The sequence below is a fragment of the Acinonyx jubatus genome, chromosome A2 (assembly GCF_027475565.1).
Source record: "Acinonyx jubatus isolate Ajub_Pintada_27869175 chromosome A2, VMU_Ajub_asm_v1.0, whole genome shotgun sequence".
NCBI lineage: Eukaryota > Metazoa > Chordata > Mammalia > Carnivora > Felidae > Acinonyx > Acinonyx jubatus.
In genome coordinates this window covers 73,200,991-73,216,934 of record NC_069383.1, presented here as the reverse complement: position 1 = coordinate 73,216,934, position 15,944 = coordinate 73,200,991, and the positions used below count along the sequence as shown (strand labels likewise).

General features: G+C 44.3%; 1 protein-coding gene across 1 annotated transcript; it reads left to right on the top strand.

Moving 5' to 3' along the window:
• Nucleotides 1-12,389: 12,389 nt before the first annotated feature.
• Nucleotides 12,390-15,243, top strand: FZD1 (frizzled class receptor 1). Its single transcript, XM_027071861.2, has one exon. It carries the CDS (start codon nt 12,967-12,969, stop codon nt 14,926-14,928), a length of 1,962 nt encoding a protein of 653 aa, XP_026927662.1. The 5' UTR covers nt 12,390-12,966; the 3' UTR covers nt 14,929-15,243.
• Nucleotides 15,244-15,944: the final 701 nt, after the last annotated feature.

Here is a 15,944-nt window from a genome sequence, read left to right as displayed (position 1 = left end):
CGACTTCAGCCAGGTCACGATCTCGCGGTCCGTGAGTTCGAGCCCCGCGTCAGGCTCTGGGCTGATGGCTTGGAGCCTGGAACCTGTTTCCGATTCTGTGTCTCCCTCTCTCTCTGCCCCTCCCCCGTTCATGCTCTGTCTCTCTCTGTCCCAAAAATAAATAAAAACCGTTGAAAAAAAAATTTTTTTAAAAAGAATAGGACAATTATGCTTGATAACACAAGTATTATTTAATATTATTCTAAAAGTACTTGCCAACACGATTAGATAAGAGAAAGAAATAAAATATAAAATAGCAAAGGGAAGGAGGTAAAATCATGGTTATCAGAACATGTTAGAGAGTCAACTGAAAAACTATAACAAACAATAAAGGTATTTGGTCTAGATCTGTTAGGCAATGTGTGGGAATACAGGCATTCTCACCTTTTGCTGGTGAGAGTATAATTTGGTACTACTTATATGGAGAACAATTTGGTAAAAGCTATAAAAATTAAAATATGTGTAATCTTTGGCCCAATAATTTCCTTTCTAGGAACATATTCTTATATTTCCATATGTGCAAAATGATATAGATCCAGAGTATTTTTGCAGCTTTGCTCATAATAAATGATTAGAAGCAAACATTCATGAATAGAGGACTAGTTAAACAAATCATGGTGCATCATGTGAGAGAATTTTATGTAGCCATTAAGAAGACTGAGGTAGCTTTATGTGTGTTAACTATGGAGCTACCTCTAAAATACATTGGTAAGTGATGAGAAGAAAGCATAAAACCATGTGTATGATAACTTACCATCTGCATGTAAAAACAGAAATGCAAAAAAAAAGACAATACATGTTCATGCTTATATTTAAATACCTAAGGAACTTCCAAAGTGCTTGCCTCTGGGAGTGAAACAGGGAGACTAAGAGAAAGGAGTATGAGGAAGATATATTTTTTTGCTATATGATTTTTTTATTATTGATTTTTAGTAAAACAATAAAAAAATATTAGTAAAACAAAAAATGCTTTTAAAAAGACCCCAATACAGGGGCTCCTGAGTGGCTCAGTCCACTGAGCATTCAACTCTTGATTTCAGCTCAGGTCACAATCTCACGGTTTGTGAGAATGAGCCCTGCATCAGGCTCCATGCTCTCAGCATAGGATTGGGATTCTTTCCCTCTCTCTCTCTGCCCCTCCCTTGCTCTCTTTTTCTCTCTTTCTCTCTAAATAAATAAATAAACTTTAAAAAGACCTCCAAACAAAGAAACAAAAACAACACAAAATCCATTGCCTCCTAAAGAAATAGAAAAGAAATCCACATGGGATCTCTTTAGTGGCTATGCTGTGTAACAAATCACCCCAAAGCTGAATAGCTTAAAACAAGAAAAACACAGTATGTCTTACAATTCCGTGGATTGACTGGGTTCAGTTGGGCAGTTCTGCTCACAGGATGTAACTAAGATCACTCAGGGGCTGTAGCCCATTGGGAGTATGGCAGGCTCTGGAATGAACAAGATAGTACCTCAGCTCTAGGACCTTTCTGGGTTCCCTCTCATCATTCAGTAATCTTGACCACATTGCAGCTGGCTTCCAAGAACACAAAATCAGAAGCTGCTTGTGTTTGAAGGCTTACGCTTGCAATTAGCACAGTATCGCTTTCTCTTTGTTGTACTCCTGATCAAAGCCAATCTCAAGACCAACTCAGATTCAAGGGGAGGGGAAATAGTTTCCATCACTTAATTCAAAGAATGGCAAGGAATTTGTGGCTATCTCTAACCTACTACAGACCTCCACATTTACTCAGCTCAAATCACCACAGCTATCACAACAGCTATTAGAAATTATTCCTTAAAGTGTTAACAAATCTGGGTCAGATAATCTTATGTAAGTCCTAATAGTAACTATTTCTCCAAAAGAACAAAATAGCTCAATTTTTGGCCTTAGATTAATGAACAGGAATTTTATATACTATTAAAATTCAAGAGCTGCTTTAAAAACTATTTAAAATTTAGCTAGAATTTATATAGGTCTGTTCTATAGAAACATAGATCAAGTAACATATCTATAAAATCTAGAGAAAGTAAGTAAGGTGAATCTTAATCAATATTTCTTTTTTCAAAAATAAAAGCCAATACATTTCTGTGAATAAGAGGAGTATTTCTGTAAGGCAAAAGCAGCCATAAATCAGAGGTGTTAACAACTATTACGTGTCTATTACTAATGGTAGAGATGAGCCTTCTCTGGATGCCCTGCCCAGGGAATGCCCTTATTGGCCACCAGGAGTTTCACTGGCTTCCTGGGAGGGCTAATGAAAGAGTTGTGGGGCTCAAGATAAGACCACTAGTCCACCAGAGTTCAGATATACTGTTGGCTATAATTCAGCCTTTTCATGGGTCCTCAAATATGTCTTGCTCCTTCTTATGAGTTTTTGCACCATTCCTGTTTACTCTGTCTCCTCCCCACACTTTCCCTTTTGGCTTAGCCAACTCCTCTTCATCCTTTAGTTGATGGGTTTATATTCCTCATCCATAGTGAAATTTACCCAAAATTAGGTCAGATGTTCTGGGGGAAATTCCTACTTCTGCTGTATAAATAATTTAGCAGAGCTGCCTCACCTCTTCTGGGGTCTTAACCCATTATTCAGGGGTGACCCCCAACAACCATGTCTGTACATGAAGACCAGCTTCCCTAGCTCTGATCAATTAGTCCAGTGGCAGACACTACACTCAAGATGGATGAAAGACATTCTCTTTTGAACTGAAAGACTTGGACTTTTGATAACTAAATCACATTAATGAAGCACATCGGAAGGAAAATCCATAAACTCCTAGCAAAGAGGTAGAGCTAATTTGATTCTTGCACTTAATTATCTCCTCCTTGTATCCTGTTAGACACATCTATGACCTTTCCATGTATCCCTTTCTTCGATGAAACTATCCAGAGTTGTCTATAACTCCCAACCAAAGACTTAACATAATTTATACCAACTGGAATGGACTCATGCATGCATGTATCATGAGTGGTGTATTTGTTCTGTGTCATTTTCGGTGCTAGATTGAAAGCTCTGGGAAGACAGGAAAGATGTCTGCCTTGTTTGGTCTTTTATCTTGAACACCAAGCAGAGGGCTTGGCACATGGAAAATGCTCCGTAAATATTTATTGAATGAAAATAGGGGCACCTAGGTGGCTCAGTCAGTTGAGCATCTGACTCTTGAATTTGGCTCAGGTCATGATCCCAGGGTTGTAGGATGGAGCCCTGAGTTAGGCACCATGCTGAGTGTGGAGTCTGCTTAAGATTCTCTCTCTCTCCCTCTGCCCTCTACCCCATTCACATGCTCTTTCTGTCTTTCTCTCTAAACTAAAACAAAAAAAAATTTTTTTTAATTACAAAAAAAAAAAGAAATAGAAGTACCAAACTGATGAGGCTCTTTGGGAAGAGACTTCACTGTAGTTGAGCAGGAGGCCTGAGGAATCCATTGTGGGTTTAGATTCCATATTGGTGAGAAATGCTTTGAATGCTATTGTCTACTCAGGTAGTCACATAGCTCACCCTTTGGAAAATATCCTGTATTATCTGATGGCAGAAAGAGTAAAGTACAAAGACCCTGTTTACCTTTGGATGCCAAGATTAGCTGAAGGAGCTTTCTTACTATAGGTGGAAAAATCTTTCTGAATTTAGGCAGTACAGGAGAGGAGGATGGTAGCTCTGTGAAGCAGTGGACCCTGCAAGGCTGTGTGGACCATCATAAACAGACTGGTGAGAGGGCAGCTTCGCAGCAGGAACGAGGCTGGGAGAGTCTCTGCTGGTCAGTATGTGAGCACAGAGCATCTCTGACGGCCCTTTGCAGCAGGGAGGGCAGCTGGAGGTGGATGGAAATGAGGGTCCAAAGGAGATCTCATTTCCTGTCTACAACAATTCCCTGGAGACAGGTCTGGCAGAGTTGAAGTTTCAGTATCCATAATAGTTCTAAATCCACACAGAGTTCTAGGGCTGCCTCCTGATCCTCAAGCTCTTAGCAGTTCCAGGCTGGTGTCACAAGGGTAACACTATCTTAGCTGCATGCTGGGGTATTCTAGTAAGAATTCCTGCAGAACACAGGTTTTTAATCCATCACAAAGGTGTGTCTCTTTGTAATTATTATTTTTTTTAGAATGCGAACCTGCCAGATAACTTGGTCTGATGTGTGAAAATTGAGTTCAAAAAATGAGAGCTTTTTACTTCTGTGCTTAAACTATCTACTTTATAATTGCCCTAATGCAACTTTGCATTAGATTATATCTTGATAACAGCCTAATTCCTAATTTGTGATACCGTGCAAAACCATCTTTGAACTTGGCAATGATATCCAACTGAGAGTCAAAGACCAAAGCCTGATTTCCTGGCAGTCACAATACAGTAACCCTCAAGCTTCATGACTCACCCCATTCTTCTTGGGGAAGATTCTAGCTCTGCCAGTTCAAACTTGTCCAATCCTGTCGGGAGCTACTCTGCCAACATACAGGTGTCTATATAGAGGTGAGACATTTTGTTCAATTGCTGTGAGTCCGAGACCACAAAATCTGTTTTAATAGCAATTTTATCCAAAACATTTTTTTCAGTTTTGGTGAGGGCCTGTAGCTTTAAACTTTTTGTCTAAGAGTTCTTAAAAAACTTTACTGCAGTTAGCCAAGCAGAAATTATATAGCCCAGTGGTTAAGCTCCTATACTCTATAACCAAGCAGCCATGGTTCAAATCTACCTTCACCTACCTGTTCATTAGGGTATGGCTAGTTCCTAATTCTCTCTAAGCCTCATTTCCCTCTTCTGTGAAATGAAGATAATAATAGGACATCCCTCACAGAATGAACAGGAGAACTAAGTAGCACATAGTAAATACTCAGTAGATGTTCTTATTATAGCTATATTTAAGCCTGGAATATAAAATAAAATTATTTTATAGATTCAGATGTCTTTCACATGGTAGGTTTTAGAAATTGCTACAAATCCTTTAACACTGCTCCCCTTGAAGCAGTATCCATGTCCCTTCCATTTGAATCTGATCAAGCTTGTGACTGCTTTGACCAGTAGAATATGTTGGAAATGACACTATGTGGCTTCCAATCCTAAGTCATGAAAGAACATGCAGTTTCTGCCTCATTTGCTGGAACACTGAACTGCCATGTACCAAGTCTGACTACCCCTAGGCTTCCATGGAGAAGTAACATCAGAGTAACATCAGTAACATCAGAGGCCAGCCATCCCTGCTTACGGGCCAGTCATTTTGGAAGTGACTCCTCCAGCCCCAACTGTTCCGGCCCTCAACTGCCTGAGTCACCCCCTAGCTGTTGGAATCCTCCCTGCTGAGTCCCCTGATTTTGTGGTGTGTAGATGAGTCATTCCCACTGTCCCTGTCCAAATTCTTGAGTCCATGAATCATGAGCATAATAGAATGGCTATCATTTTATGCCACTAAATTTGGGGTGGTTTATTACATAGCAATAGGTATATGGCACATTTAGAAAATAACGGATTTAGAGATAGTCATGGGGTAAAAGGGAAAATAAACTATATCAAAATCATCAGATCCAATCTTGATCTATGTGCATGCTTTCTAAATATATATCAATTTTTAATGATGGCAAAGTTTACTCTCTTCTTTCTAAGCTAAGATCCCTGTGTTAATCTGAAGGGCTGGCAGCAAACAGAATGCCATATAAACTCCACAGACTACAAGGCCCTGAGGGGAAGCACACTAGCCCATGTAGCAGAGACTTCTCTTACTTCTGTTCTAGAGAGAGCTGAGGGGAAATGAAAGCTAAAAAGAAAAACCCTTGGTTTAAATAGACCCCGATTGCATTCCAACCTATCAGATCAATAATGCAGAGATTCCTAAAATCAATATGCTGAGCAGTTTTATCAAATGCACTTGCCTATTGATTAATATTCTGACTTTTAAATGTAAATACGCATACTTCTTTGTTGTGATCAGAAATACAGAATATTAAAGCCAGCAAGATATACTATAACCATTTAGATCATCGCCCTAATTTTATAAATGAGGAAACTGAGGCTCAGGAAAGTAAGAAAACTCACTGAGATAAAAGAAGTCCCTTTCACCCAGCACTGAAGAATACTCCAAAGTCCAGGACTTTCTTCTGTTGCAGAAAAATTTAAGAATGGCGAGTACATCCCCTAAGGGTGTACCCCATCAAATCAGATCACAGGAAAGCTACACTTTTGGTCTATTTTTTCTTTTTCTTTTTCTTTTTTTTGTCTCCTTACGGAAACACCTTTCCCCACCTAAGATAGACCATTATATCTTGGTTTTTATAATGGGCGGATATGAGAAATGGCCATCTGACATTGCCCTATGGCATTTGATATCCTTTATACTAAAACATCCCTAATAATTGTCTTAGAGTTAGGTTCTTGGCAGAATTTTGTGTTCCCTAATGAATTTTCTTTAATTAGGTTACAAAAGTTATGGAATTTATCTTGTTTCCCTTGGCATGCTACCATGGTAATGCAGGTGGTAACTGCATTTGAATTCTGGTTCCCCTACTGATAGGCTGTGTGAGCAAGTCAATGTCTTAAGCTTGTATTTCTGTGTCTTAACTGAGGATCTTGCTATCTGCAGCAGCATTGTCATGAAGATTAAGTCAGGTACTATGATATGATGATAACTTTCATGGGAAAAAGTGTTTTTCTTTCTCTTTTACTTTTTTCAAATATTAGGATCTTTTTAGTCTTAGATGTCTAATGAAGTACAAATAGCCCAGTGCCTTTCTTTACCATGGCCAAAGAAATGTTGTCAGATCTGAAATGAAATGCCTGGTTGCATGTTCCATTTGTTCTTAATCATAGTCCCAAAGATGGTATTTTAAGAAGAATTTGTACTAATACTTTAGAAACCATGGATTGACTTCCATGATACTTTCAGTCATAAGATTCAGGTTCAGGCAAGAAACAACAACAACAACAAAAAAAAACAAATAAAAAATAATTTGATTATGCTATGTTTTTAAAAGATGCACAACATTATTTCCCCCATACACAAAAAAAATGTCAAGCTGCCTAGAAATGAGAGCAGAGAGGCTTGCTCACAGAGGCACAAGATTTACTTGTTCTCTTAAAAACTTCTTTCTGCACCAAAATGATTCCAAAGTCTGGTCCCCACATCTTAGCCAATCAGAGGGGCCTCTTTTAGCTCATGAAACATAAGGTTTTAATTTACAAGGGATCATCTATATTTCTTGCCCAGAGCCTCACAGAGGACTACATTTTAAATCCAACACAAATGCCTATATGTTTTGCAAAAGTTTTCCCAGATAGTATACACTATTTCCAATTGCATAATGACAACAGAGTAATTAAAGCAGAGTCATGAGACAGCTCTTTCCATCTGGTCTTTTGGAGAAACTGGTATTTAAGTAATACATTTAGTTTTTATACTTTTATACTTTTTATACTTTTTTACTTTAATCTTCGAATTACAGGACGAATGGGGGTAATTATTATCCAACTTTGCTGATGATAATTCAATGATGATTTCTCTTTCCTTTTACACTTCTATTTTTTTAGATATGTTTTGTGAGATTTGTGTACAAAGAATCCATGATTTGTATTTATATCTACACCCTTCTATATTAAAATTTTGAGTCTTACCATGGTTAAAATGTACATTCTAACAAATCATAGCTGACCCTCAAAAGATAAGTCAGTTAGGGTCTTACTATGAATCAGCTAGAAGTAAGATAAAAGTCAAGATAATCAAACTGACTGTCTCTTTTGATAAGTTGTTTTAGGAAAAGCATCTTTATTTTAAAGATGGACCTTTCAAAGAGAGTTTATAAATTGAGGCTCTGTGTATAAATGAATCCAAAAACTATCTCACCAATGTCAAGAGCATATTTGTTTAAGAATGAAGGGAAAAAGTAAAAAAGAAAAGACAGTTTTAGAATGGTTGCAAAAGAATACAGAGGTTTGGGAAGATAAGAATTAGCTTATGCAGAAATTCCTGGGTTGGAAATTCAAGAAGGAATAAGGTAGAGATTTAGGGTGAAAGCTTAGACAGTGTCTCTAACCTACAGTGTCTGCAAAGGCAGTATGATAGACTCCTAGGTGATGCCTCCCAGGTAGAAGGCAGTAGCATAGTCTGGGGTTTCTCTATCACTATCAGCTCCCTAACCAATCAATATCCCTTCACTAGGAATTCAAAGAGAAGACTGAACTCCTGACATACAAAAGTGATACAGAGGTGAAAATCTAATCTTATAGTTTCAAAGTATATTAGGTCTAACCCAGCATTTCTTTTTTTTTTTTTAATTTTTAAATGTTTATTTATTTTTGAAAGAGAGAGAGAGACAGAGTGCAAGCGGGGGAGGGGCAGAGAAAGAGGAAGACACAGAATCTGAAGCAGGCTCCAGGCTCTATGCTGACAGCTCAGAGCCTGATGTGGGGCTCGAACCCACAAACCGTGAGATCATAACCTGAGGCGAAGTCAGACGCTTAACCTACTGAGTCACCCAGGCGCCCCTAACCCAGCGTTTCTTAAACTGCATTCTACAGAGCATGAGGGTCAAGAAAAATATTTATATTCTGAGTCCCAGAGGTGTTACCCCTATTATCCTGGTATAGAAAACTATGTTAAATACTGAGGAATCACCAATCTGCACATCTCAGAAACCACATTTTCTTCTATAATTTTTAGGATAGACATGTTTATTCAATGGAAGTCCATTGACTTTGGTCTGACACAAGGCCTACCCTGGTACTAACTGGCTATAGAGCCTTGGACAAGTTGCTTAACTACTTTGAGCATTTGATTCTTCATCTATTAAAAGAAAATAATAATTAGTACCTTGCCTCAAAGAGTGGTAAAATTTACGTGACAAAATGTAGCATACATAGGGTACATTAAGGAAAAAAATGCCAAATACCTACAATAGCTGCTCAAAAAATATAGTCTTAGCCCGTATTATAATCTCTGTTATTCAACAAAGATAATTCAAACCTATCACCCACAAGCCAACAACAAAACAACTCACCTAAAATTTCAAGGTCTGCCAGGTTGCCTGTGGAGACTTCACCTAACTGCTTGCGTGTCCATGTGCACTCAACTGTATGTAATTAGAACTGGATCTCTAGCCCTGGGAATTATCCACATTCAACCTGACATAAGTAGTCTGGAGAAACTTCAGAAGATTTGGGAAAGGACTGATAAAACAAGATCTTTGATATAAGAAAACTTGACTGAGTCTGAAGCTTGAAGAACCAATTTCAAGGAGAAACTGGGTTATGTTTATAGTTTTTGCCTAATTGAAATATTTTTATTGTAAAGTTCATAATAGTTCATACTTATTTAGTCATTTTTATCTATGGATCTCAAACATTTCCACATCCTGAGAAAATACTATATTTTAGATTAAGGTAAAAATATGCTGCTCATATTTCTCTTCTAACATTATGTTATCCACAGCCTGCGTCACCTCCCCAAAAGACTTTCCATAACACTAATTGTAATGGGTTACAACAACTCTGAACTGTTCTTGATTTTAATAGCTTCCTCTATATCAGATATGTTTAATAAATGAAATACTGGATTGCTATAAAATAAATAGAAGATCTAGGTTTTTTTACTTTGGAAGACAACTCTCAGGAAATGATTTTTTTTTTTTACTTTACAAGGCCTTTTTTTACACAGTCTGAGAGAAAACTACAGAAAACTGACTCTTTTTTTTTAAATTAAAAGCATTATAACTACTCAAAAGAACATAAAAAGGGTTAAAATAAGCATCTAATGAAATTCAAACCAAACAAGGCCATTTTACCTGAAGTTCATTCTTTTAACTTTTCTGGGTATAATATTCTTCATTGTAAGAGGAGAAAATTCACTAGTTCCTAGATGATGTCTGGTTCCTTCCAGTGCCATGATCCAGCAAGAATGACTTTTTTTTTTTTTTAACTCTGATAGCATGTCTGAGCCTCCTCCCTAGTAAACTTCACTGTCCAGTGGAGGGTAAACTAAGCTCAAGAATTTCAATACAACAACTTTTGAAGCAAGAGAGTGTCACCTACTCTGAGGAACAGAACCGAGCACTCTGCCATAATCCCTATGCCCTATTTGTTGGGGGGAGAAGAGGGTTTGGAGCAGTGGTGTTGGTGGGTGCTTAATGCATGTGATGCTTAATGCATGTGATGCTTCACCAATGATGACCTTGAGAGAACGGAACACCAGACAGATAAGTCTTTATAAGAGAGGAATGGTAGAAGGAAGTTGTCTTGGTAAAGTTTCTAAGCATGGGATACTATCAGCAGAATGAGCATCAGGGCGGAAGGCTAGAGAAAAAGTGTCCCTGGGAGACTGTGGGCTGGAATGCTGGAAGGTAAAATGAACAATTACGGACTGTGAGGGCTCAAAGGACCTCAGAGAGCACCTCCTTTTCAATATCAAAATCTTACATGAATTATTGTCAACACACATACACACACTCACAAATGGAACCTGTTGTACACTTAGTACCTGTTGCATTTTCTTAAAAAAAAAACAGGTACTAGGAATCCAGAGATACTTTAAAAGAAATATATATTTTATGAATTTGCTATGTGCATGAATATTTAAAGAACAATAACATATTTACCTAAGACAAATAGATGTCATTTTGGTTTATCAGGTAAAGATACAGCTGCACATCCTTTAGAGACACCAACATGCATAGTGATGATCTTCAGTGCCCTGTTAGTATATGGTACAAGCAACACCCATCTTAAGTAGTGACCTTTATGTCTAGACTAATGTTCAAGCTTCCCAACGACAACGTGGTCCAGGTTCCATCTTTCACAGTCCTTCTGAAGCCACCCTGCTGTATATGTGGGAGAAAGTGACCCTCAATAGCTTCCTATTGTCTGTAGATTATTCAGCCCAAACTTTTTAGTATGGACTAAAACTTTCTCCTGCCTTCCTTGAGATATCTCAGGCACCCTCACTGCTCACCCCCACTCCATTTGGCACTTTAAGCACTATAGAGCCTCTGTCTTTTGCACCTTCCACCCACCTCTCTATCAGAACACTTCTCACCCATTTCCACTGGCTGGCTGCTTCCACTGTGCTCATTCAGCTTTGGGATGGGCGACAAGATAACTGATCTACCTTTCTATGCCCTACTGTACTATGACTTCCTGTAAGGCTGGGCCATGTCTTGTACATCTCTTTGTAGTCTACTACCTAATATCGCTTATAACGTAAGAGGTGCTTCCTAAGTATGTAGTAAACAAATGGATGGATAAGCAAAAGATAGAAAAAAAAATTGTAGAAAAGTATCCTGAAAATCTAATCATAGGTCAACAAATCCTAGATAGAATTAACAATACAATGGCACTTTACTGATAAAACTGAGTCATGTTGTTAAAACATCGTTTTTAAAAACCTTACGCAGAAACAACAAGAATGTAAGGAGGCTGAGAGGAATTGTGTTGTTTGTAATTAGGAAGGGAACATGCAGTTAGCTCTTTTGCTTTCAGACTTCGCTGTTTGCTAAACTGGCATCCCCAGGTCTGCACACCAGTGGAAGACCACGCTGCAGCCCAGCCTGGCTCCTAACCGGCCCAGTTTGACACTCCCAGGAGCTGCCCCTGTGCCGTGGACGTTCCGGCCCTGGAAGGCTCCAATAGCTCCCCCACAGCTCTGGTTGGTCGCTGGCGTTGCTTCTCCGGGTCCGAGGCACTTCTGGAGGCTTGGGCTGACAGGACGCTCCCGAAGAGAGGTCGTTGCATTCTCAAGTTTTTCTGTCTAAATATTTAATGGTTCTCTCCCTTTGCTTCTGTTTCTGACTCGATCACAGAGGAGAAAAGGGGACTACAAGAAAGATAATAGTAGCGGATGGCGCACCTGGCTTTACTTTTTCAATTCCGTCAAAGTTTGTGTTTGTGTTTTGTTCTTGTTCTTCATTTGACAGCAATCCCGTGAACTTCTCCTTGGGGGAAATGGCGCGTCCAAAGCCCGCCAAGCCCAGCCTGAGAGCTCTTGGACTTATTAGAGTAATATTTGAAACCAAACCTCGATAGACATAAACTCAAAAGAAGCCCTGCGCTCCCGAAGTCAAAGGCATCTGTCCTGATCGCGGTGCTCGGTTTGCTGTTTGTAACCAGAGTTAAGAGCAGGATTTTTAAACATGAAAATGGATAAAAGAAAAGCTGAGTTCCGAGGTCCGCCGACTCCTATTCATTATCCCCAGCAGCATATGGTACCATTCTCCTACTAGTGCTCGCCCTTTCTTCCGCAAAAGCAAAAGCAACCAAGCCTGTCCCGCTTCATAGCAAACCCACTCTTTGTGCCGGAGCGGTGCCTCTGCCACCACTACTACTTCCTCCTCCTCCCGCCCCCTCCTCCTCCCGCCAGCCGCCGACTTTCGCTCAGGGAAGCAGGCGGCGGGTGCCCTTTGCGCGGGGAAGCCAGTGCCGCGATTGGGCGACGGTCCCTGAGCCTCCAGTTCCGCGTCGGTTTCAAGGCTCCTCCCTCCTGGTGAAAGACAGACTGCGGGGCGCCTGGAAACCGGTCCGAGGGCGCGCGAGGGAGTGGAGAACGAGCGAGTTGAGGGATTGACACAAATGGTCAGGCGGCGGCGGCGGAGAAGGAGGCGGAGGCGCAGGGGGGAGCCGAGGCTGCTGGGCTGCCGAGAGTTGCGCGCTCTACGGGGCCGTGGCCACTAGCGCGGCGCCGCCAGCCGGGAGCCAGCGAGCCGAGGGCCAGGAAGGCGGGACGCGACCCCGGCGTGCCGGAGCCACCCGGGCTCTACCCGCCGCCCACGCTTCATGAATCGCAAGTTTCCGCGGCGGCGGCGGCTGCGGGACTTGGAGCGGGAGCCGGGAGAGCGGGCTGAGCGCAGCTCGGGCTCGACGGAGGGCACCGGCGCGGAGGAGATCTCCCCGGACGCAGGGGGAGCCGCCGCCGGCCGCGCCACTGCCAGCCTCAGCCGGGCGGCGCCAAGAAAGGAGCCGAGAAAGTATGGCTGAAGAGGAGGCGCCTAAGAAGTCCTGGGCCGCCGCCGCCGGCGGCGGCGCGAGCTGGGAACTTTATGCCGGGGCGCTCCCAGCTGGACCGGTGGCGGAAGGGAGCGGAGATGCGGAGAGCCGCCGCCGCCGCCGCCCCCCAGCTGACTCCGGGCGCTTGGCGCGCCGGCTCCTGCTACTGCTTTGGCTGCTGGAGATTCCGCTGCTGCTGGGGGTCCGGGCGCAGGCAGTGGGCCAGGGGCCGGGCCAGGGGCCCGGGCCGGGGCAGCAGCCCCCACCGCCGCCGCCTCAGCAGCAGCAGGGCGGGCAACAGTACAACGGCGAGCGGGGCATCTCTATCCCGGACCACGGCTACTGCCAGCCCATCTCCATCCCGCTGTGCACAGACATCGCGTACAACCAGACCATCATGCCCAACCTTTTGGGCCACACGAACCAAGAGGATGCGGGCCTCGAGGTGCACCAGTTCTACCCCTTGGTGAAGGTGCAGTGCTCGGCGGAACTCAAGTTCTTCTTGTGCTCTATGTACGCGCCAGTGTGCACGGTGCTGGAGCAGGCTCTGCCGCCCTGCCGCTCCCTGTGCGAGCGTGCGCGCCAGGGCTGCGAGGCGCTCATGAACAAGTTCGGCTTCCAGTGGCCTGACACGCTCAAGTGTGAGAAGTTCCCGGTGCACGGCGCCGGCGAGCTGTGCGTGGGCCAAAATACGTCGGACAAGGGCACCCCGACGCCCTCGTTGCTCCCGGAGTTCTGGACCAGCAACCCTCAGCACGGCGGCGGGGGGCACCGTGGCGGCGGCTTCCCGGGGGGCTCCGGCGCGTCGGAGCGTGGCAAGTTCTCTTGCCCGCGCGCCCTCAAGGTGCCCTCCTACCTCAACTACCACTTCCTGGGGGAGAAGGACTGCGGTGCGCCCTGTGAGCCGACCAAGGTGTACGGGCTTATGTACTTTGGGCCCGAGGAGCTGCGCTTCTCGCGCACCTGGATCGGCATCTGGTCGGTGCTGTGCTGCGCCTCCACGCTTTTCACGGTGCTAACGTACCTGGTGGACATGCGGCGCTTCAGCTACCCAGAGCGGCCCATCATCTTCCTGTCCGGCTGCTACACGGCAGTGGCCGTGGCCTACATCGCCGGCTTCCTGCTGGAGGACCGAGTGGTGTGTAACGACAAGTTCTCCGAGGACGGGGCACGCACAGTGGCGCAGGGCACCAAGAAGGAGGGCTGCACCATCCTCTTCATGATGCTTTACTTCTTCAGCATGGCCAGCTCCATCTGGTGGGTGATCCTGTCGCTCACCTGGTTCCTGGCAGCGGGCATGAAGTGGGGTCACGAAGCCATCGAGGCTAACTCGCAATATTTTCACCTGGCCGCCTGGGCCGTTCCGGCCATCAAGACCATCACCATCCTGGCGCTGGGCCAGGTGGACGGCGATGTGCTGAGCGGGGTGTGCTTCGTAGGGCTCAACAATGTGGACGCGCTGCGCGGCTTCGTGCTGGCGCCACTCTTCGTGTACCTGTTCATCGGCACGTCTTTTTTGTTGGCCGGCTTCGTGTCCCTCTTCCGCATTCGCACCATCATGAAGCACGACGGCACCAAGACCGAGAAGCTGGAGAAGCTCATGGTGCGCATCGGCGTTTTCAGCGTGCTTTACACGGTGCCAGCCACTATTGTCATCGCCTGCTACTTCTATGAGCAGGCCTTCCGGGACCAGTGGGAGCGCAGCTGGGTGGCCCAGAGCTGCAAGAGCTACGCCATCCCCTGCCCCCACCTCCAGGCGGGTGGAGGCGCCCCGCCGCACCCGCCCATGAGCCCAGACTTCACAGTCTTCATGATCAAGTACCTTATGACGCTGATCGTGGGCATCACGTCAGGCTTCTGGATCTGGTCCGGCAAGACCCTCAACTCCTGGAGGAAGTTCTATACTAGGCTCACCAACAGCAAACAGGGGGAGACCACCGTCTGAGACCTGGGGGTTCAGCCCATTCCCAGCCATCGGCTTCGTCCCAGCCACTCCCATAAAGCTGGCCCCATGGAACTCTTGCCAAGCCTGGCTACTCGAGGCTTTCTCACTAGCCATTCACTTTTCCCAGGCTCCTTTCAACAACACAGCTCCTGCAAAAGCTTTGGTCCCTTGGGGCAAATGGACTGGAGGGCCCAACTGCCACAGGGGGGATGGACAGACCACTCTGGTTCTCACTTTCTGGTACCAGGACTGTACGCTTTTATGATTGTAAATAGCCTGTGTAAGATTTTTGTAAGTATATTTGTATTTAAATGATGACCGGTCACGCGTTTTCCTTTTTCTGCCTTTTCCTTTTTTGTTGTTTTGTTTTGTTTAAGTTTTAATTATTTAGGGCGGTTTACCCATTTGAGGCTTTTCCTTTGCCTTTTCAAAGTACTGCAGAGGTAAAACCGGAGCTCACTCACGGTGCTCTTGCTTGTTCTGGCGCGCCCCTCCTTGCGGCAGTCGGGGTGCGTGTGGGGCTGCCTGTGGGGCTGCGCGGCCCAGGTCACTTACCGCCTCCGCTTTCTGCTCCTTCCTTTCCTTCATTGCTTGGGGCCGGGGCTCTTTAGATATAGAACTCCACAGAGCTTCCAGATCCGGGGGTAGACCCCTGCCCATCCCGAGTGTGCCCTTGTGAGGTGGGGGGTGGGGGGGCGCAGATTGTGAAGGCCTTGCCCCTTTATTGAAACTGAATTTTTCACTGTAGAGAACCTTAACTCCTAGCTTCAAGGAGGTCCACAGATGTGGGCTGCGGCAGTCCCAGCCTCCTTCCACACTGGCCTCCAAAGCCCAGGCATTCCCTCCTACGTAAGTTGGTTAGAGGGTGAGTGGGATAACCAGTGCCAAACTTTTTCAAGTCTAATTTTTGGTGGATGAGCTCATTTCATTCTCTAGTGTCTAAAACCTGGTATGGGTTTGGCCAGCATCATGGAAAGATGTGGTTGCTGAGATTTGGGAAGAGGCTTGGAGCTTTG